Source organism: Varroa jacobsoni, unplaced genomic scaffold (assembly GCF_002532875.2).
Source record: "Varroa jacobsoni isolate VJ856 unplaced genomic scaffold, vjacob_1.0 scaffold_384, whole genome shotgun sequence".
In the NCBI taxonomy this organism is placed as follows: Eukaryota; Metazoa; Arthropoda; class Arachnida; order Mesostigmata; family Varroidae; genus Varroa; species Varroa jacobsoni.
In genome coordinates this window covers 51,648-75,267 of record NW_019213286.1, presented here as the reverse complement: position 1 = coordinate 75,267, position 23,620 = coordinate 51,648, and the positions used below count along the sequence as shown (strand labels likewise).

General features: G+C 45.1%; 1 protein-coding gene across 1 annotated transcript; it reads right to left on the bottom strand.

Annotated features, from left to right (window-relative positions):
* Positions 1–539: 539 nt before the first annotated feature.
* LOC111259915 (uncharacterized) lies at positions 540–23,474 on the bottom strand. The gene is made up of 8 exons (XM_022832299.2): positions 22,776–23,474; positions 9,141–11,596; positions 8,721–9,002; positions 7,210–8,502; positions 6,819–7,043; positions 6,267–6,571; positions 5,452–5,906; positions 540–5,267 (listed from the first exon to the last, which is right to left on the bottom strand). The coding sequence occupies exons 2-8, from the start codon at positions 11,209–11,211 to the stop codon at positions 4,613–4,615; spliced, it is 5,286 nt and encodes a 1,761-aa protein (XP_022688034.1). The 5' UTR covers positions 11,212–11,596; positions 22,776–23,474; the 3' UTR covers positions 540–4,612.
* Between the last annotated feature and the right edge of the window lie 146 nt (positions 23,475–23,620).

Genomic DNA, 23,620 nt, shown 5'->3' with positions numbered 1-23,620 from the left:
CCAGAGGCTAGAGTCTGTAAAGCATTTAGCGATATGCCTTAAACCGATACTGTAAAAGAAAAAAAATGATCGAAGGAGAAACTTACATAATTTCAGTTTTTGCAGTTTTTACTCGAAGCGGTTTGATGGGTCGTCAGTTTGAAATAGTTCCCATACAAAAAATCTCGAAATAAATCATAACGAATAAAACACTCAAAATAGAATTGCGAGGTAGTCCCATTTTGACTTACCTAAGTTGGCGTACACAGCGCGGGCGATAAAGCCAGGTAACTAAGGAATATTTACCACGAACGTCAGAGTTATCCACACACTCGGCCTATCAGGTTGTTAAATTTCGCGATCAGTACTATGAAAAAATCCACACGTGAAATAACTATAATCATGAATATAATCACAATAGTTGTAAAGTCATGGTTTAGTCGAAGGTAAATTCCCAGACTATATTAGTAGTATTTTATTACTTGCATATAAAAAAAAAATATGTTGAACTGAAGTAATTATTACTGAAGATTAAAAAAAAAAGGAAAAACAAGAGTGAATTTTCATCAACAATGCCAGTTTCGCGTTCTCTCTTTATTCAATTGGTATGCAGCACACATCGTTTTGTTGGAATCCCTATCTACATGCGGCATAGCGTTGAAAAGTGTCGGTGTTGTTGTACATGATGAATTCCGTTGTTTGTTGTAATTCTTATTCAATTTGGAAAATATATTCATCAGCTATCATAGCCAGAATTTTCCTAAAGCTCGCTTCTCCCTCAACTTCGACTAGACAATATCAAATGACCATAACTGCACTACGTTCTAATAGTAATAATTATCATCGTCACCATCGTACAGAAGAAGCATTTATAGTACAGCGATAACTGAAACGGAGGCATCTCTCATACTCCCCACGTCTCCCTATATCAGAGCATTCAACCTAAACGCTTCGACCAAAAATAGTTTCCCAATAAAGATGACAATTACATTCTCATTAGGTTAACAGGTGGCAAAGAAAGTCTTCACAAAGAAGGTTCGTGCAGGTCGCAATAGGTTTTGCAAACTGTTTCGAAACGGTCTAAAATTGCGGTTTTATGTATATGTATATATATATATATATATATATATATATATATATATATATATGACATATATATATATATATGTCATAAATAAATGTTCGTACATGTATCACTTCATTATAATACTTCACTGGATATTATATTGGATCAAATAAACTTTTATCGTATATACAGGCGCAGTCTTTAGAGAAAAGTAAAATACGCTTTCATACAGTAATAGATTCCATTATATAGCAGTATAACTTCCAATGAATAAACGAAATGGGAAAGCCCGAGTCTTTTTCTAAGAGAAATGCAAATCTTTTTTTTACATCGGCTTACGTCACCCTCACTCTATAAAAAATTTGTGGCCAGTAAGAATGAATTTTCTGTTATTAATCATCTGCCAGTGTTCACTTTCCGAGATATTTGGATAGCCCAATATGCTCTTTGACCAGAGAGCGCCTTCGTAGTAGCACACTTTGCACGCGGTTCGAGAACAAATGGAGTGTTTTACGAAAGACAAAATAACAAACTACGCTAGCTGAAACCGCACATTTCCCTTAAAACTGTGATAACACTGGTGAATTGCCGCGTGTTCGGAGCCTCGAAATGAAACAGCAATCTTACTGTAGTATTGTTATTAGAGGAGGTGTCTGACTTTGTGCGTTCTATCGTTCACCTCTTCCTTCAATTAACCAATCAATCAAACCATTAATTAAACCCGATATAGGGAGACCGAGACTGAGCTAAAAATAGCTATACTCCTCCTGTCCAGTCAGCCCACGATCTTTACATTGCCAGTGGAATAATGCCTTCCTCGAGAGCTGCTTTCTTTTTTTCTCCACAGGTCTAATTAGGTGTTCTGTATCGGTCCTAATGTAATACTCTTTGTAACGCTGTTGTTACATTTTTCTATATTGCTGCAGTTTCTGTTGCATTGCTCGTTCGACAGCGACTTTGTGATGAGTGTTTGTGTCTTCCCTTGATAACATGATATTTCCTACTTGTTTAGTAGGAGATATAGCCGACATTAAAGCAATATCAGTCGAATTATTTAAAAAAAAAATACATCTTAGCCTTCAGGTGTTTCAGTTTTAGTTATGTTATTATGTTCACAATACCCGGACGCTCGTCCGTCAATCTTTCCCTGTTTCTTGTCGCTTTTTTCTGCCTAGGAACAGATAGACAAACCGCCCTACTCTTCTGTTGTTACAGCTTGTTACGGAACCGCAAGCAGGCGTACCATACTGGCAGTCCACAAATCACAACAAACCATTATCGATACTTCGGTTACACTTTTGGATACTGTCTTTGAAAGCAATTATGGAGTGAATGCTTTTTATGTATCTCTCTGTCTCTCTCTCTCTCTCGCTCTCTCCATCATCTACATCTGTTCAAATGTCCCAACTGCATTGTTATTTCAATAGTTTTTGTAGTGTTCTTTTGTCGTCGTTGTGATGAATATGATCCGTCTTATCATCGTGTTTTGCCTTGCATCTTTTGTCTGTGTCATACTCCGTCGTCATCATCATCACCATGTTGCCAATTATTTCGTGCTGCTATTAGTAATAATAATATGAATAGTAACCATTATAATAATAGTAGTAATATTAATTCATATTTATTTTTATAATAATAATAATATCAGTTATTATTATTATCATTATAAGTAATCATCATTTATCGTGACAATTATTAGAATAACACGAATGCACATTTGCTTCTCTGTCTCTTTCGCTTTCTTATGTTCTCATCAGTTCTTTTCTATTTTTGTTTATGCTGTTTTTGATGATAGACGCAATAATTACGACAAACAAACGGTCTTCTTCGCCGTTGTCCGCGCTATGTCACTACCGCGATATTTTCGTCTGCTGCAGCTGTTTGGGCCTTGTTTTTTCTCGTTTTTTTTTCGACACGGGTCGACAAGCAACCTTCGATGCCGACTGCGTCTAGACTGCTTCGGCGATGTTGCTACTCCAACCCGTGAATGTTGCTGCAGCAGAGCTCGTATATCACACGGGCCGTCGTCCACAGAACGGCAGAATATTTACAAAAATGCCCTCAAAAATAACAGCCTGTGCCCTTTTTGTTGCCCTGTTCCATTTCTTCCTCCTATCCTTCACCAGAATTCGATTTCGCCTATTTTCACTGTTAGGTTTTTTCTGATGCTGTTTGTTTGTAAGTAAACGCCCAGCTTTTCGTCCCCCTTTGCTCTTTCTCCTTTTTTAACCATTCATTTTCCTCTACCCACTGGCACTTTTTACTTCAACGAATATATCCGCGTAATGTTTGCTTCTGCTCTCAACCTCGAGCCCTAATTTTTTCCCGTGCGGACTGAACTGTCTGTCACACTAAACATTTTACCGTCTTCATTAGCTTTCTTGTCTAGCAGGGTATCTGACAAGGATATCTAGTACCGTATATATATAATTCATACACTGGTTTTGCCACCGATCACTTCGTCTTTCTTCCGCTCTACACATAATCTTCATAAATTCTTTTATACACATTAATATATAGCGGAAATAGCTGAATCGGCTCAAATGAACGCAAGCCCGGCTGCCCACTCCCTGTTTAGTTTTTGTGAACTTCTCATATCACTCCTTTGTTTTTCTATATCTCAATAATACATATACATACATATCCTAAATAATAATAATAGTAGTAATATTTAATGATTTATTAACCACGTACATGCCAGCTCTGTATATACCCAACGTACAGATAAGACTATCTCTGTGTTTACTTCTTTTGTTACCGAATTTAACTGCAGTTAATTTTCACTTTTTTACCACTTTCCCGCAGTTTTTTCCGAACTAGGAATTCACTGTGAAAATACCTGATTAATAAACTTTCAGAAGCCAACACCCTTTGAAGGTATCATTAATAATTATTTTAATTTTGTACCACATTCGTTTGACTTTCCATTCTAAAACATGTGTTTTCTTTGAATAGAGACGAACGAGGATATCAAAACAGTGCGGCTCCATCGCATTCTGTTTTTTCTCCTTATGTTAATTTTTATTTTTCTGCTTCTGCTGCAGTTGCTGCCATATGTTATTTTTATATTCTAATTATAATGTCTTTATTCATATCATCACTGATTATCATAATATCATCCTATTATTATTATAGTCAACGGCTTCGCCTTCGACCCCATATGTAATTTTCGCGCGTTGTGTGCTGGCTTTTCTAATATTTTCGTCTGCCATGCGCATGTTTGTGTGTTTATATGTTTGTAAGTACAACAGACTGCTATGTACAGTGATTAAGAAGGTTTATGGTGTTATGTACATTGCAATGTTTCGGTGTACATGAGCCGACGCATCTCAGACGGGTGTGCAGGCTCGCACTTGATCGCGTTTTTCTATTCAATCAACCCGTCGCTCAAAGACTTTTCGATTTATGTTTTGCCATATACCTCATCATACATTCTGCGGATAAACTCAGCGGGCAAGCCGATTGAAGGCATGTTGTGTTGAACCCCAAGTCTTCTAATCCGTCAATGTTCCGGTTTAGTTTGTTGTCGTTACTGTTCATCATCGTCGTTTTTCATCCCGTTCTACGTTAATCTGACTGTACCACATCTTCCTCTGTGCTCCACTCTGCGTTGGCCAACTCTTCAAGAAGATCCGGATCGGGACTTTTGTCATTGTCAAGCCATCTAGGCAATGGAGGATTGCCAGTGTCTACCTTGCCAGCGACATCGTTACCGCCGATAACGGGACTGGACCTTGTCCTCGGTGCCAGCTTTTGGCTGTCAAGTTGTTTTCTGACTTTGGACAGCTCGAAAGCCTGGATTGCCCCAAGGTCCAATTCGCCGGTAGATTGCTTTTTCACTCCGCCGCGGGTGTCGGGCGAAGCTACCGGCGTCAATCCTTCTGGCGTACCACCAGTTCTTAGGTTCGACACGAGTCTCTGATGTTTTTGTCGACCGTGGCGTCCGGTTGAGTCATGCGTCCTCTTGTTATTCTCAGCCTGTACTGGCGGCTGTAATTCAACGTCCTCCTTGTCATCCGCGAAAACAGCGCCGTCCTGTAAGCTACTATCGGTCTTATCGTCCTTGTCGCCGCCCGTAGCTGTTTGCATCTCGTCGTCCGATTGGACCGAGTTCTCATTCTGCATTCGTTCCCAGTCTGCGTCAGATAATGGAAACTGACGTGGCGCGTAAGGTGTCGGCGCAGACGAACTCTGTAGCATCGTCCAGTCTTGCGACAGCGATCTATGTGACAATAAATATCAGCAAACAAAACGAACATGCCAGAATGTACAAATGCGAAGTTAATTTTAGTATGTCGTCAGCGGGCAGTAGGATTAAACAATTGAGTACTCAAAGCCATATTGTTCGAAACTCTTATAAACCGCATGTTAATGAGGTATGTTTGGTCAAAGCGCGAATATCTTACCGGTGTTGTCGCTTGGCCTTTGTCGAATGGCTGTTGGAGACCGTGTCTTCTTTGACCTTGCCACCTGCGGCCGGCGTTAATAGTCCCCGGTCGGAGCCGCCAGGTGTAGCCGACTCATCGAGTTCTTTCACTTTTGACGAAGCTCCGCTGCTAGAAAACTCCTTCGATCGGGACCCGCCGCCAGTGCTCGAGCCATTATTGTTTTCCGTAGAGCTATCGGTGCGAGCGCGTCGCGAGTTGGCGCCAGCGGAAACGGACGTAGCTGATGATGATGGGCCACCCTGGTGACTCAGTTTAGGCTTCAGGTACGCCGAGAAACGTTCACGCTCAAGGGCTTCTTGGCGAGCGTGTCGTACCTGCAATGCCGCGTCGCTGATGTCTTCCACGTCGACGACGTCGTCGTCGTCTCCGCCGTCGTACGCCAGCTCGCCGCTCTCTACACCGATACGGCCGTCCTGCAGATAGTAGTAAATTTGTTAGGGTAATACAGCGGTGACGCGCTTGCTTACTAAACTTCTAAGCATACGAACGATGAGTTCCAATCTTAAATTAAGCACGGAAATCGAAGCGTTTACCTAGCCAATGACATATCTGTTAGTTCATCTCATACTGCACGAATGAACCAATTCATAGAGAACGATTTAAATTCAAAATTTTTTCGAACAATAAAAATCACAGGCTTTTCCACGAGTTTGCCATTAACTGTAGGCCTCGTTTGATGCAGCTTATATAGAAGTTTGTTGTCGGTCGCGTACACACGCTACGAACAAATTTGTATAATCTTACATGTTAATAAGATTGTATTATGTACGTACCTTATGACGATTGCCTGCTGACTGTTCTCCTTCGTGTGCGCTTCTGGATGAATTTGTCTCGGATCTGTTACTTGTTGGTGCTGAGGCGGCGTGGTCATTAGTTCGTTCTGGAAGCGGTGACATAACAGCGCCTCCTCCTACTTTTATTGCGCTTGATTCTTCTGGAGGGATGTGCACAAGACGCCATTTTGGTGTAAGGATTTCCTTGTATTTCAGTCGTTCAACGAGACGCGTACAGCTCATCATACCGTACGGAATAATATTGTCAATATCGTAGCTACTCTCCTGTTGGCTGACGTAGGATGCTGAAAATAGCCAAGAGAGGAGCATGTACATTCGCAATGACTGGACGAACAATCACACTTTTCCCAGGTATTTCTTTAGATAATATGGCGTACAATGTCGACTTCTCTCAACGCCACATGCGGCCTGATCGCACGTGGTCTTGAAAAAACTTAATCTGTTCCAAATACATCCGAATGAATCATAAACCAGGTGAATTCTGAAAGAAAAATTTTGATTTTACCTGTTGATGAGCATACGAACACTTACTTTTTCGAGGCCGATTAGGATGCGAGTTGTTGCGCTCAGCATTCGTGTCAGTAATCGTCTCTTCATCGGCCAACTCCTGGCTATCCACTGAATTGCTACGCCGAGCCACCGAAGCTAATGATGCCAATCGACTTCTATCCGAACGCCTCTTTTTCGAAACGGGCGGTTCTGTTGCCGTTGGACGAGTGGTGTTCCCGCTGGCTCCAGTTGATTTTCGTTCGTTTTCTGCAACGAAGACGTAAAATTATTGATTATTGAAGTGCATTGCGTGTGAGCGGCAGTAGTAAAATGAACGCCTAAAAATGCACCCCTTGAGAAGCCATACACAACTGCAAGAAAATAGCACTATTTCAGCACGCATAAGTAAATCTCTCGCACCAATTATACTTACTGTTGGCTCGGGACGCGGCATGCGAGCTGTGACGTTTCCGTTTCGGGGCCGAAGGCGATGTCTCATCCCCTTTACTGGCGCCGGCACTTGATGCACCGCTTGTTAATCCACCAGCTTGTCCGCTACCGGTATTGGCACCATCCTCACGCAATGCCGACTCCTTCCGGCGGCCAGCCGCTACCGCTTCCACAATTGCCTCAGCGGTACCTCCAGATCCCGTATGGCTAGGCGCATAGGCATTCTTATACAGGACACTGCTGTAACCAGCGCGCAGTAGGCTTTCGTAGTGCATGCTCAGCGATACGTCCTCACGACCTGATAGCACCCCATGAAAAGGCTCATCGTAGCCAGCCAATCGCGAACCCTCGCTCTGCCGTTCTCCACTTGGCGTGCTCAATAGCTGACGAGCCAGCTGTGCCTCGTGAGCAGCGGCACTCGCGAGTCCAACATGGTGTGACCCGTGAGGCAGCGAGTGAGCACTGCCGCTGGCTCCGCCGACATTGCCAGCTCCTCCAGAGCCCACTCCAGAGTGTAACTGAACTGGCCGTTGCTCTTCACAGAGCTCCAGGCGTTCGCGTCTTGACTGTGCGTGAAGTAATGAACAACGTACACACAGCTCAAGTCGGGGGTAGAATGCCGCACAGTCGCATGATGGCTGAAGTGCGTCCATTGGCACGGATTCGGCAGCTTGAGAGGATACACGTTGTGCTAGCACCAGACGCCGCTTGCGGAAGTTGTCGTTGAGAGGCACTGAACGTGCACACTGGCCTTCACTAGTTAATGTTGTTGACGTTGCAGTCCCGGCGGAAAGCTGGGGGCTAGGGCTGCTGCTGGCGCTGGCAGAACCTGCCGCAACAGCAGCAGACGATGATGACGACTCATGTGACGAATGTTGTCGCGAATACTGAAGGCAAGGCTGTTTCGATGTCCTCAACTGACGGCATAATTCGTGCTGTTGCCGAATCCGGTACTCGAGTTCAGAGACCTGCGCCTGCAACCAGGTCCAGCGAGCGCCCATAGCCGCGCGTTGCGCGGCCCAGCGCCACGCTGGGTGACGTGGTGCCGCGGAAGCGTCCCTCGTCGCGTACCGAAACGGTGTCAGCTTTTGTTTGCCATTGAAGAAGTCCACTTTCGTTGGCATGTCCTCCTCTTCCGACGAACTCTCTGTCGCCGATGAGTCGCACAATTTTTCCGAGATGCTAATCACCGCCGAATGGATACCGCAACGGCGAGTTACACGTGAACGATCCTGTTCACTAAGGTGTCGACCTACGTTTGTGCCAGCCTTCTCTTCTGTGGAACCCCGAGACGATATCACGAAGCATACAAAAACTGGATTAAGATAAGCAGTTGAAATAGTCTCATCATTTTACTGCTCTAAATCGGGCTAATATCTATATATACTTACCGGCAGAACCGAACGCTCTACTGCTAATAACAAATAATTATTAGCACAATAGAAGCTATGCCATAACTGCTCACAATAGAACATATATGGTCTATACATTTACCTTTCTGTGCCATCTGTGCTGCTAATTGACCACTCTTGCTCATCAGACATGGCATACGAAAGATTTCCTGTCCTCGAGCGACCACTTCCTTCAGCTCGGAGTAAGCCACCTCTACCCCGCTTTTTGTCTGAACCCGATGCACCCGCTGGCTGAGCTGGTGATGTCTCCGGCGCAGCTGGTCGAGGCGCCGCTGCAGTGCGGCACATTCTTCCGTGACACGTCGATCAGTTTCATCGGCGATGGCGCCACTGGACCCCGCTGGTGAAGGGCCAACTCCTTCATCTGTACCCGATAAGCGAAACCGATTCAATTATATTAAGACCGTGCCAAATCTGCATTATACAATAAGGCGTAGTTCACGTAGCAGCAGTAATGATCAAATATGATATGAAATGCGCTATAGTCAGAAAAGTTCCTCACCCTTGGACTTTGAGGTAGTTCGATGGTCAAGTCGCGTGCTAACAGACGTGCTTGTCGTACCAGCCATTGCAGATGGAACAATGGCCGAACTCCTGCTTAGATTGTTGCTGCTGACAACCCTTGCCGAGCCAACAACTGTTGGTAGAATACCTCCGTTTGTTGACACAGGTGCTGTTGACATTGCAGCCGTTGTAACGGCATTTCTTACTGACGAACTCCAGCATGATGGCGCTGGAGATGATGATGCTAGAGTTGATGATGAGGCTAATGAAGAACAAATTGCTGCAATGGAGTCCGAAGCATTCGTCGCTTCTGCCGTTGATGTAACGTTGACTGATCGTTGGCTCAATGTAGAGGCGGTCTGACACTTCGTTTGCGTCGGCGCGCTAGGTGAAGTCGTGGCAACTGCGACTGTTGTCGCCTGCTGTGTTGTTGTTGATGGCGCTGCTTCTGTTTTTAACGAAAATGATACTGACGATGATAAAGATGATGAGTGGCTTAATGAGACTTCTGGTTGAAAATTGACGGAGACGGTAGCACTGGGACCCCCCCTGGCAGTGGCATCTGCCGGGGTCCCCGCACGACTAATGCTATTACTCCCTGCCGTTGTTTGCACTATGGCTATCTTTCCAGTTGCTGGTGTAGGTGTCGTTGGTGTTAACGTAGTTACATGTGTTGTAGATAATGCAGAAGGTTTAGCTGCTGCAGATGACGGAATTGCTTTCGTCGTTGATGTTGTTGCTGTTACACTTGCTGGTGCTGCTATGGGCAAACTTCTATTCGTCGCAATCGCACTCGAGCCGTTCAGCAACTGAAAACCTTTTGAGGCAACAAGCGCTGCTGTTGCTGCCGTTCCAGTTTTTTCCGCGACTATCCCGTTCGAGATGACAGCTCCTTGCGCTGCTGTCGCCGCCAACGAAAAGGTTGTTCCCGCACCTGCTGATACAACGCTGACGCCACCTGTACTAGTAACGCCAATGCCCACGCCGACTGTACCAGCACTGGCAGCAACAGCGGCTGTTGCACCTCCAGAAACGCCTCCGCTTCCCTGTACAATAGCTTGTACGCTGCTGCCTTGGTGTGGCGCAGCCGCCAGCCGCAGGAGGCCGTTGCTGGGTTGCTCGGAGCCCGACAGGCGTGTCTTCTCTCGGCCTGGCCCGCTCATAGGAACGCGCAGGCAGGCGGGAGCTGTGACACTGCCCATGGCCACCACGCCGGAGCCGGTTACGACGTGGCGTGCGCCATGGCTAAGCGGCGCAATTGTCTGCTGCTGGAACCCTCTCTGTGACAACGGCACCGTCCCCGCCACTGCCGCCGACCCAGGCGTCGGCTGGCTAGTGGGCGAAGCTGCCCCGTCAAGGGGCTCGCCTCCCGTGGCGTTTGGAGGCACCACTCTGGCTGGGGCGCCCCCCTGGCCGCCCCCCTGACCGCCCGGGAGTCTCCGGTGCGACGTTGACGAGCAGACGACCCTGCGGAGGCCGTTCAGCTTGGTGTCGATAGCAACAGCACGATCTCCACGAGTGGCTGCTACCACAACGAACTTTTGCTGCTGCTGCTGCTGCTGCTGGCGTACGGTACAGCACGCAGTCGATCTCTTCAACTGATGTAACTGTCGTTGTTGTTGCTGTTGCAATTGGAGCTGTTTTCGCTGCTCGAGTGCGGTAATAGAACCGGCTATGCCAGCACTACCCGGTTGCTGGTTAGAAACCGGTGACTTCTGAAGCTTGTTGACGGCCACGATGCTAGCTGGTTGCGCGTTCTGGACGGGAGGCAATGGGTAGACGATAGCGGACGTTGTCCGACTACTACCTACAACAGTATTGTTTTCACTCGCCGTAACCGGAACTGAATGCGAAGCCGAACACTGTATCGAATCGGAGCTGCAAGCGACCCTCCCGCAGCGGCTCAATCCTTCTGACGGTGTAGGTGCCGATGAAAGACCTACCACTGCAGCCGCGGTAACAGCGGCTGCTACCGATCTCGGCGCTGCTGCAGCTGCTGAACGGGATATTACGGCGCTGGACGGCGAAGTTCGATAGTTCAGGCCAGACAGCATACATCGGAATGCCATGCAGTGAATAGCCACACTTGGGTATAATGGAGTAGTTGTTGTTGAAGTTCCAACACGCTCGACGATCAGACGATGCCTTTGTATTGTTGTCGATGTTTTAGTTGTAGTGGTTGGGGTAATTTGGAAGAGTGCACCACTACGTAAGTATAACGTAGCAATTTTCGTAGTGCAGTAGGAATAGGCACAAAAGGCGCCGCAATGGCCTCTTACGGCTTCTGCATAATAAATGTGCAGGTGGCGTTGCTGGACTGTCGCTGCAGTATTCGGCAACCACAGCCGCCACGACGGGATCTACCCCTTGTGGTGAAAGCCATCGGTTCAATTACTAGGCTGTTGGCTGGCACAACATCACTATGACGCCGCAACTGATCGTGATGATAATGGACTGTTACAAAATACCAAAATGAAATTCTGTTAGTCAACCATCATATAGGCACAAGTACCCAATATAGAACTAGGATTCGTAATTTCTTTTTGTTACCACTAGGTCTGTACAAATAAATTTTAAGTTACGCTTTGAACTACAGAAACTCAAGTATAAGCGTTCAGTCTGGTACGTGGTTAAGTCAGTTTACGGCACAGTACAACGTACCAGCACAGACACGAGCAGGAGAAATACTGCCAGCATTAAAAGCCAGACTAAATGCAAAATAGAAATAACATATGCACTAAGCCCCGCAATCACGTTGTGTTTTACACCAGTGCTCTTGCTGCTAACAATCGCTCGCCACAGTGTGTTTCATTCATCTACTTTTTTTAATGATTTTATTTTTAATTTTATTATGTTATGAATTTGTATTTTAATGAAAAGTTACATCTACTATGAATTTTATTCAAAGCACGCATTGCACATATCGCTTATTCACCCTCTTTTTTTCACTCGTTTTGTAAGTCCGCTTGTTTTCTTTAACTCTAGACCACGTGTATCTAGCGGCAGTCGTCAAAAAGTAAATTCCCAGTGGTCCAAAGCAATTCATCATCATTTTAAAGCAGCAGTACCACCTCTGACCGATGGCGGTATCGACAAGCACGCTGTTGCATGCGTACATGTATTGGCATGCAGTGTTACCTTATTTTATTTTCACCGTCTACCAGCGCTACATAACCATAACAACGGTAGCAGTACAATTATTCGCCGTTGTTGTTTTCATAGTTGTCTACAATGACGGTGCAGCCCACTAGATCAAGCCCGTACACTCAATATGCCGCTAAAGGGTAGTCCACGAATGATAGAACTGTGTTTTGAATATAAGTAGAATGACAAGTCTAAGGCGTAACGACCCAATGAACAATCATTTCATGGACCGCAAACGTCACTCTATAGAATAAAGTTTTCCAGCATCCTTATCAGAAAACCGTTCACGCATTCACGCCATGACACGCCGTTAGCAAATACAAAACGGAATGACAGAGAGGACTTCGGTGCATAGGTCCCTAAAAACGGCTTTTCATAAAAGCCTAAACTATAGTACGATAAATTCTACAGATGTTTGGAAGAGGGTCGCGAAATCTGCACACAGGCGACCGAATACAAACACGTAAAACTTCTATCAAACAAAAAAGCGATTCTACTAATACTAGTAGTAGTAGTAGTAGCAACAATAGATAATTTACGTAGTTTTTACATTACTGCTTGAAAACCCATTCTTCGTTCTACTTTCTGGGTTTGTTTACGTACTTTGGTTTCAACAGCACGCATTCTAGATGACACTACACACAATAGATCAATAATGCCACCTGGAAAGTTTTCCCACAGAAAGACTTTCTCCCACAGGAGAACTTGTCTATCTGTCAAACAATGTATTTGGTATGCAGCTAATTAGGGCAGATATGTTGAACTAATTAATACAGCGTCGAACACCATAAGCACACCAGCTTGTTCCATGGAGCACACTTTCAAGGGTCCTAAAACTATTTGTTAACGTCCTGAATCGTGCTCCTTCCGATCGCTTCTCAAAACGAATATCTGTTTGAAATCGATGCGTTTTGGCAGCTGCATAAACCATGGAAACGTGGTCTCTGCACGTTTGTTCAGCTAAATATAAGAGTCATCTGTATGTGCAGGTAAGAACAATTGCTATTAAATAATATTAACTGCTTTCGAAGGAAAATATATAGCCATGGTTATCACATAATTGTACATTTTGGCCGCGCATATACACTGGTACCCTATTCGTTCGTCATTAAGCATTTTACCAAAAGAATGTCAATAGGTTCCCTACGCATGCACCGTATTGACCATACGCAAATACAACTAGGCTATATAGGGTCGTTTTAGGTATTCAACAAAAGAAATCACTAATTATTCTCTAAAAACAGTATGTAATTGTAATAAAATTGAGCCAGGATGTCTGCTACAATATCTTTCAGTTTGCGTGTTATTGTGGTACAAACGGGCCGACCTAATCTCGCCAGTGGCTCATTTCTACCATCCGAAAAGGACCGTTATAAGATGAAAATCTGAAGCTTTATGATAGCCTCTCAATTCAAGCATTTGCTTATTCAATCTCCCACAAATCCCCCCGTTCGCCATTTTCCCTAATTACGATAAATAGCAATCCATAAGATTCGATGCGTTACGCCTTCCATTCATGAGCTTACGACAAGAAATATTATAGGAACTGAGAGCGAATAATTAAATATTCTATTTGTTTAAATATTTTCTTTTATTTATATCATTATTTACTATGTTTTTATCGTATTTTCCCTACGACTGTTATTAAAGTAACTCGACGCTGTATGTACACCAAACCTCCTGTAATTATCGACGGAGGGTTAAATACCGATAAAATGTGATAATAAATGGATGCCCGAATTAGACGTATTTAACAAACGGATACAAACACAGAATTTCAGTGGAAGAGTTTAAATATAATGCTACAATGTGTATTCTATGGAAAGCAATAATTAAGACTCAGACCATTAAAACGAAAATTATGAAATGTGTGCTTGTGCATCGATTATTTGTCTAAAACTACCTGTCAAAGTTTATAAAGACCTTCAAACAAGATTACTGAAACCAGAGTGAAGTAAAAACATACTGTACATCGAGTGACTTTGAAAGTGATCGACGCTTATTTTAATATAATAAAATTATGTTATTAATGAATACTTAATGAAATCTAGCTTGCTTATGGTATCTACCGCCAGTGTACAGCGGAGCTTAACGGAGTACTAAGTTTAACGAAATTTGGATTAGCGTAGATCTCGACTAACCAAATTGGTTTCTGCAGCACCAAAGTGAGGTTTTCAAATTTACAGTCCTTCTAAAATGAGTTCTGCTGGTCAACAATAAGCTCTAACCGTCTCATGAATAAGTCTTAATGAATCTATAGACAGCAACTGAATTAGCCCCAACACAGTATTTATATTATCGTTCTTTTTTATTTTTATATTTTATCTATTTTATTTTATATATATTATATTAATGTTTCGTTACACTCGAAAGGAGATTCTTCGTTTTCAAATCTAATTCACCTGTAAAGCACAGTGGCGTATTAAGAGTTGAAATTAAGGGTTGCCCACAATTTTTAATGCAATATTCCCACAGAACAGCGTTTCATTGGAAGTGTAATTGTTTCCTTTTCCCAGCTATTACTGGCAGGTGTCAACGAAGCGCGACAGAATGGCATTGCAGAGTCACATGTTGCAGAATAGTCATCTTTAGAAGTGGCTTTAAATTGCACAATGTGTAATCACAACTTGGCCTGCAGCAAAAACAAGGCTCATAAGCAAAAGACATCAATGATGTTTTTTTTTTAGAAACCCTGCGTCAAAGAAATTGTTTTTTGACTATAGTTGCTGCATAACAAAATACATTTTACAATTTAAGACGTCGGCCAGAGTTCCAAAACAGATCTGCCTTATACAACAGGCTGTTTGAGTCAAATTCAATTTACATTGCCTTTATTAATCGTACTGTCCCTCTATATTTTACAAAAGCTTTATTCGGAGCAGCGACGGCCGTAAATAGTCACGTATCTCTCAGTAACAATGTTAGCCTAGAAAGTAAATCGCTTCTTTAAATAGAAACCAAATCTATGACATTTTACTTCTGACAGGTCAAATAAATTGCAATTTTTTGTTTGCGGCTTCCTCTTATGAACAAGGAAGATCTAGCCTATGCCCATCATAACAATAATTCCCTACTCAAACAGCAAAATTAAGGCATTGTACTCCTGCGGGTTGGTTAACACTCAATTGAGCTCTTATATATCTATTATCGTTAGTGCATCAGGATGGCAGCATCGATAGCAACTACACTTACTCGCCGCTCTTCCTCGTATAGCATATTCTGCCAGCTACGTGACGATCACGAGCTCTGGTTGCGGCAGCAGCTTTAAGGCTGAAGAAAACTACAGTATTATAAGCATCGGGACACAAACGGTCAGCAAGGTCCTTTGCCTTTATTCGCAATTCATCATCCGCGTATGACTGCAGCGGCAACTGGCGACAATTTCTGGCAAGTCAGCTAGCGAGCGGATGTTACACCATAACTTGATTGAGGAAACCACGGCGCGTTGCTGCTGCTATAAGAAATACATACATCGGCAGCAGAAGTTCTAGTATTAAGATGCGCTTCTCCTAGATTCATCGAAACTACTGGTAGGGCTCTGTTGATAAATCAAGAGATATCACAGAGAAGACCTGGTCGCCGGCGTGGACGCCATGCGCCGGGCCGTATCGTCTGTAGTGTCGGCTGGTTGATTGGTCTGACGGCCGCCCAGTCTCTCTTTCCGTGGGTGTGTCAGCTTGTCCACTCGTAGTCTCCTCGCGCCTAGCCCGCCAGCGCTGCCATTGCTACGAGCTGACTTTCCTTATTTATTCGTTCGCTTGCTCCAACTGGCGGTACCAGCAGCAGCATCAAGTACCTGCAAACAAAACCACAGCTAGCCCCTTCACCAGCATGGCCGCAACGCGATGAGCACACTACCGTTGCTGGTGTTGCCACGGTGGCTGCTGCTCGTCGTAGCGATGGCGCCAGCGGCAACACCGACAGAAGCGATGGTTCCTGGGTCTTTTGTGACTCTGCTACTATGTTGGAGACTGCTACTTGTGAGCGGAGATGTTGGAAATTAGCAGACAGTCTGCGTGCGCTGGTTGGCGCTGCAAGATTGTTGTATACAGCAGCAACTGCCGGCACCGGCACCGGCGCCGGGCCGCCGCCGCCGTAAGCGTCGCTGCTACTGCCGCGCCTGATCGTTCACTCCGTTTTCTACCGCTGTAATGCCGTGGCTCAACCGCTCGCCAGTTGCCTAGGCAAGTAAAACAAATCATCCGTTTACTTGTCGCGCTAGTTTGTTCGTACACTCTGCGAGCGGTCAATGGGAAGACACAGGCAACGAACTGCCGCGTCTTTTCTTCTCTCAAACACAGCAGCAACAGTCGCGATGTTCAAAATAGCCACAGCAAGCGACCTCTGTGTCAACAACGACTCTATACCAGCCAGCAGCATCTCAGTGCAAAATATGTCGACCCAGGGCCTAGTATCCACCATAAGCAGCAGAGCGTAAAAAGCGCCATCGGAAAGGAGCTGCACCACAGCGGCAGTCGCACCACAGCAATACCAACGACAAGAAATAGAGAGAGAGCGTTATGCACTTTTTGCGACGTTACGTGTGCGTTTCGTTCTATTGGTTCTGCCGTGGCTCAGTTGTCTCCGGCAAAGTGGCGATGGCTGTGGCTGCTCGAGCATCAGCTGAGCTCATGGCTGTGCCGCAGTTTGGAAGGAGAAACTGCAGCTCAACGCGCTTTTATACCATAAACATCTGCGTGCACTGCATTTATGACTGCGGCGCCATCTGGAACAACAATGGCCTGGAACGAAGCACCGCTGTGAGGTTGTCTTCACATACGCGATAAGCGCGCAGTGTAGCACGAGGCACGCATTAGGAAAGGAAACAACGACGGCTTGCAACCACGAGCAATGAAACGATTGGCTGGCACACGGATAACGCCCCCAAAGAAATTCTATTTACTTATTTTTTAAAAAAGACAGCAATCAAGAGGAACAGACAGGACGGCGGATTAAGAATTAATGAGTAAAGACCAGCAGGTATCTTATAGAAATACTAACGTGTTACACAATTAATGTTCTCATTTTGCGTTTAAATGGTAGTCCAGCTAGGTATGCTCACAGAAGAATATGTGCATACAAATACGAAAGCAGAAATATTTATATTCACAATTGACACACAGTTCCAGACACGTTGTATACAAATTCGATTTTAGGTAACAAGTAGTCGAGGTGATTAAGCAGCACTCATACCCATCGCTCGCACACATTAAAAACACCGTCTATCGTATTAGAATTGAATATCATGCCATCACTTAACACTCATGGACTTCTTTGCAATAAGAAAAAACCAACCAGGTATTTGGTTGCCTACCTAGTTAGGATCTAAAAAGCTGTATGAATGCGTTTTATGTTTACAACTATTTCTACATCATAATAACGGCATTGATATTAAAAATCCAGTTTATACACCTTCCACGCAGCCTGGCTGCGACGACGAACACGCCACGATGTATAGCACAGTGATAGTGCTTCCAACCCTGCCTTACACCAGTTCATATACGCTAAAAAGCATCCGATGTCGACAGAAACAAAATTATTCCGTCCCCCCTCGATAGAAATAAATCAATATTATGCAATGCTAGCAGTTTTATCTCTTGCTCTTCCGTCTGATCTCTAAAGCCGATTCAGTCTAGGGACACTAACGGCCAGATCGGACAAGATGACTAAACCGTATTATAATAAAATGTCCTCGTTGACCCACAATCATTTTATCACACTTCCATCGCATGTTCGGTGAAACTGTTTTTTTCGCTCTATGTCTCTTCACGCGAAGCAGCCTCTAGGTCCTAAAGCTTCTGGTGCCGCCGCTGGTACATCCCACTGTACTGACATATAAACATTTCGTAACTTACGTCATTATCGCAGTATTTTTTGTTAGAAAAATACAGGACATTGCTCTGAAAGCGATCATACTGCCAATACCAAAGTGCGTCTAGCTACACCAAGTCGACATTCTCTCACAAGTCGAACAACTTATTATTTACTAGCCATTATATTATAAATTATTTGCAGACCTAGAAGTAACACGCGGTCCCGGTCCCAGAATTATCTACGTACATTGTTCTATCCTTTTAAGAACCTGTTTAACCTCTTTAAGTATCCCAAGTTTTAAATTTTCGTCCACCCCCCACCTTTAGAGAGGAGTATCTTGACCTGTTTTTACAAACATTTTTCTCGCTAACCAAGTTTCTTCCTGTCCCAGGGCATTTACTCTAGCAGATGGTAGTTAGAATAACTGCCATCTGCTTAACGCAATTGACGCATTATCATCTCACTTTTGCATCGTGGAAGCCAACGCAGCGGTTCTTGACATTGAGGCAGAAACTGAGGTGAACGGGACAAACAAAGCCACCATCTCCATTATTATTACCACAATTAGTTCACTGCAGCTAAATAGAGCTAAGTGTCCTCTGATCAGTTCGCTGTGCGACACACGACGATATCATCGTTTCTCTCAGTATCTTCAACAACATCATTGGTTTTGTTTAGGCAATGAGGCAAACGCACGAAGGTTGGAAGAAAAATGTGGACATGGATCATAGTTATATAGTTATATAATAATAATAATAACATAGTTATCATATAACTATAAGGTGAGATAACACGTGTGCACAAGCAGCATCTCGCCGCCAAATGTCCTCTATTCCCCATCGGAACCCACCACAGAAAAATGATGCTTTGCCGTGTTTAAACTGCGAACTAGGGTTGGTTCTAGCGCATCGCAGTAAACTCTGCCACTTTCAGTCCGGATTTGGCGCTAAGTGGGTTCTTGTATTTAGCTGCTGCTCTTTCCGTTGTGGCTTGCAGGTCTGATGCTTGTGACGCTGCTGCTGTTGACGCAGCTCACTAATGAGCGAGCGCCCGGTTCGATTGCACGTATAGTCATTCGCCAGCACTGACTGCCGTCCGAGGGACAACAAGGAGATCACGACGGAGCTGAAGCGCTGAGTTTCAGAGCGCAAGCGGCAAACTTGCATAACCCATTCGGTGAACACAGTACGCAGTAAGAAGCAATCGTAGTAATGGTTTTGTGGTTTCCACGAATGCTCGTGCGTTTGTTGCGCGATAAACGCGCACTGAAACGTTGAAGACTACGAAAAACCGCGCGCCGACCACGCTCGCGCTTAAAACACATTTGGATCACCGCAGACGAAAATATCGATAGCAGCAAAGGGGCTATCAAGTAATGGCTACGAAATGAAAAAAGTGACACGGGTGTTTGCTACATCCACATGAACAATAATAATAGCTGCTGAGTTTTATTATTATTCACTCACGCACAAAAATAACTTTAGGCAAGCAACATTCAATAAACCATCAGCGATTAGGAATTCAAAAGGAACTACCTCAGATATTGCAGTGATGCCAATGGTTGAATAGATTCGCTAATGACTATATTATTGAAAATGACTCAGACTCAGCGTAAACGAAGGAACCAACGTCCAGATCTTGACTGTTCAGTTACTTCAGGCAGAGAAATCCTGCGTCAGATCAGCGTGATTGGTTCGGCACGCGGTGAAGCGAACAACCCGGACAAACTTTCTGCCACAGCCTGCCCGAGGCATTGACCCATAGTCGTTTGCTGCCGTCTCGCCGACTTGACTCAGCTGTTCGGCAGCCTCTGCTTGTTTTCTAAGTCGGTATTGCTGTACCAAAGGGCTCTACCTGCCGCTGTAGTGTTGGCAAAGGCTGCGAAGCAAGACAATGAGAAGCGACCAACAGGAACCCCTACCTGATAATTGGAGTCTTGAATCTATATTAATCGTAGAGTCGTCACAGTAAAGCAAGCCGGAGCTACGGACAGTCCAGTTCCTAAGCCTCAAAACGGCTCGATAATATGTTTACTTTTAATTTCTTTTTGTAAAACAAACACTCAACAACTCAGTGCTCAACAACGATTAATCAGCTAATAAAGCAGCACAAACAACGTATAGCTGAGGTACTTCATAACAATGTTATATCACTAGATTGCTGCTAGCTAATGCAGTAATAATTCGGCAGGTGACAACAATCGCTGAGGAACGCGAGTAAAATTGACCAAAATCGCGATACTTCGATATATCAGCACCATAAACGTTGTCTTGCAACAAGAGACGTTTCCCTTGTTTTGTTGGCTAGTGGATAACACGACCATTCACCCTACCTTGATACAACTACGGTATATGGATTACAAATACGTGGCATATAGTCTGGGTTTAGCCGACTACGTTCCCCCAAGCAATAGGCCGACAAAACGACGAGTCTCCACCGCAGCGTCATCGTCAACACGATTTAGAAACGACGGTGCAAACGCCAGTATAAAGTAATAGCTGGATGACTATTCTATCATCTTCGGGCGAACCGTACGGCAACAGCAGCAGCAGCAACCTAGCTCTTACAGCAAGCACCGTCACGTCGTTGTCTGTCGTCTGTCGATTAATGACTGCCACAAATATCGCACTGCGTTAAAGGACTTTAACCACTTCTATATGCATTCACAGTGCCAGCAGCGTTCAGCCATGCTAACGCAATGAATATAAACAGTAAAGCAAACGAGCTGAAATACGCAAAAACTTAACAACCCTCGCCCACAGCAGACTCACACTAAAACAGATCACCATTCACCAAATCCATTTATTACCCCGTAATCTTTTCGTCAGTATTATGTTGAAATCCGTAAATCTGGCTCAAATCGGCGAAGTACAATGATATACGAGCGTAGAAAAGAACTTTAGAGGAACTTATGAACCCCCGTTTTGTTTATGATTCAATGCTCATCGTGAGTATCTCCTAGAGTCAGGGCACTGGCGCAGTAGCATAGACAAATCATACCAATAGATTTTAGCATAAGCACACATGGAAAAATAGTACAAGGCGCAAATCATCATATTGCGACTATACAAACATCCAGCCACGTCCTCACACGGCGCTACCCACATTCGTGCCGCATTCATCGACTCAATGAACAACAAGCTACCACCGCTAACTCAAATAACAACGTTATAGATGGTAACGGTTCTTGTGCTGTAGCCGCTTCTTTCACGATAATGCGCTCTCGATTATATTCACTGTATAGCAATATTATAATCATATCTGTAGAGTAAACATACAAGGGGACTGCCCCCCGTTGCCGCAATGCCTCTGATATTCAGCGACCACGACAGACGTCACGGATGGATAGATGAACGGAGACCAACACGGCAGCGTCGAACATTGAGCCTGGCAACGTATGAATATAACAAACAGTCACCTATGTCGTATATATAAAAACTGTACCAGTAGCCAACACAGGCTTATATGGACAAAACGATGCTTTCGGTACCACCGACGGGCTGAATCTCACCGGTGTCCCAAAGGACAATTGCTTAGGACAACTGGCAGTGAGGAACTGCTGCCCTATCGCGCTGTCGATTACCTGCGCTGACGTCCTAGGCCTGTCTCTATTCGTTGCTCCTCGACTCCGTCTCGTCTTTTCTTCGTATCAGTGACAAATACTGACGTTGGTGATGATGGTAATAATGGCATTATGGCCATTCATCATTTGACCCTATGTGGTGTACTTTCGGCCTCGAAGTATCGCAGGCCGCGAGGATTTCCGGCTGCCCGCCTTCGCCTGCTTGAGCGGGCGATTGATTGCCCGCGAGGTGAGTTCCGCAGCAAACTCACGACCTACAATAGCACTCAACATTTTTAGACACCTCATCTGTCGCTGGGGGGACAACGTGCCGCACCTAAACGTGTTGTGGTAAGCGAATCCCTGTTGGCAGCATTTGTGATGCACGCACCGTTCTGTGTCACAATATCAGCCAGGGAATATAACGACGCAAGGCAGCACTGCTGCGCCATGGGATCGGAACACGCGCTCAGTCGGATCATCCGCGATTGGATTGCGTCGTGAAGACTACATGAGAGCCACCAGCAGCAGCACAAACACGAAGTCGCGCCGCTGTACTTCCTTTTGGCGGCATCATTAGCAGCGGCTTAACATCATCACATAACAGTAGGCACACATACTGCCAAATAAGATGCCACCGTGGCCTGAGGTTTGATGTATTCCTCTGCTACAGTCGACGATACACACTCGATCGAGGCAATTTATAGCACACAATTCCTCCTGCTTCTAACACTGCTGCTGTCGCTTTTGCTGCTGTTCTTGGCGGCGTTAAAGTTGCCCGCCTGAGATTGAACGCAACGTGACGCACCGCCAGATTATACCCATAATAAGATGTTCACGTCATGCGCACACGAAGCAATACGGTACGCGACAGCTGCTAATGCCGAGCAGTGCAGCAGCCGTTGTAGCGCCACTGACTAGACGCGCGAGCACATATTGTATTGTACTATAAGATAGCGATATATTGCAGTGGGTATCAGTGAAGTTGCTTCTTGTTGATGCTGGTGCTGGTGCTACTGACCCATCACATCTATACCAGGTACCACTGTATCACACGCGTATCTGACGCACAGCCACGATTAACTAGAGTAACGTGATAATATTTACACTCACCTTGTTCACATAAGTCGCTATAGCTTGCCCCGGTCCCGTCGGTGTTAGTCCGACCCGAGTGAAATCGACGAGAGAATGGTGATCGTGGTAATGGCGCCTTCGCTATTGGCGAATTCGCGGTGTGAGTTGCTCTCCTGCCAATGCCGCCACCGTGTCTTCTAGTGCTGATCCTGCTGCCGCTGCTGTTGACGCTGTTGCTTGTTAGCGGCACACCACTACATCTTATACAATTGGGTATTTACTGTAGATCGAATATATTCCTCTGTACTCGTTGATTTGCTCGCTTTGCTGCAATCACACCTCGGTAACATCCGGCCTCGCCCGCCTCCCACACAAACGCACTACTACTGCTAGCACAACAATTCACGCTCCACAATATGTAACCAGCCACCACCCCATATATCATCCAGCGATACGGAGAAAAGCAAGCAACAAACCAATCGGCAGTGATCGGCGGTCACCAGCAGTGGTCAAGCAACTAGCGAAGCACACAGCGACACACGCGATGATACACAAATTGCCGACGATGCTGAAGGACGACGACGTGTAGAGCACGACAACAACGCACAATTCCTGCTCTCGGAGTGTTTCGGGCCGGGTGGATCGGAAGGGAGACGGTCGGTTACGCACGTCGAAACCTTGCTGCTGTTGATAGCACTGCTTCTGCAGTCCGCTGCTGCTGCTGTTGTTGTTGATGATTTGGGCGTTACGCCGTACGTCCAGCGCTGCGAATCACTACGATTCGGTGGCTGGTACGCGGCGGGTCTCGCAGGTCTAGTCCACCACACACGAGCAAAACGGAACGATACAAATCAGTGATTAGGCTTAGCGGGCTAACTCGGCCA

Bases quoted from the DNA above. Each gene is read 5' to 3' on its own strand.
- LOC111259915 (XM_022832299.2), bottom strand. From the start codon at position 11,211: ATGGCATTCCGATGTATGCTGTCTGGCCTGAACTATCGAACTTCGCCG. The intron at 5,907-6,266 runs GTACGTACATAA...TACTATCTGCAG, and splicing joins CAGCAGGCAATCGTCATAAG to GACGGCCGTATCGGTGTAGA. The intron at 5,268-5,451 runs GTAAGATATTCG...ATTGTCACATAG, and splicing joins AAGGCCAAGCGACAACACCG to ATCGCTGTCGCAAGACTGGA.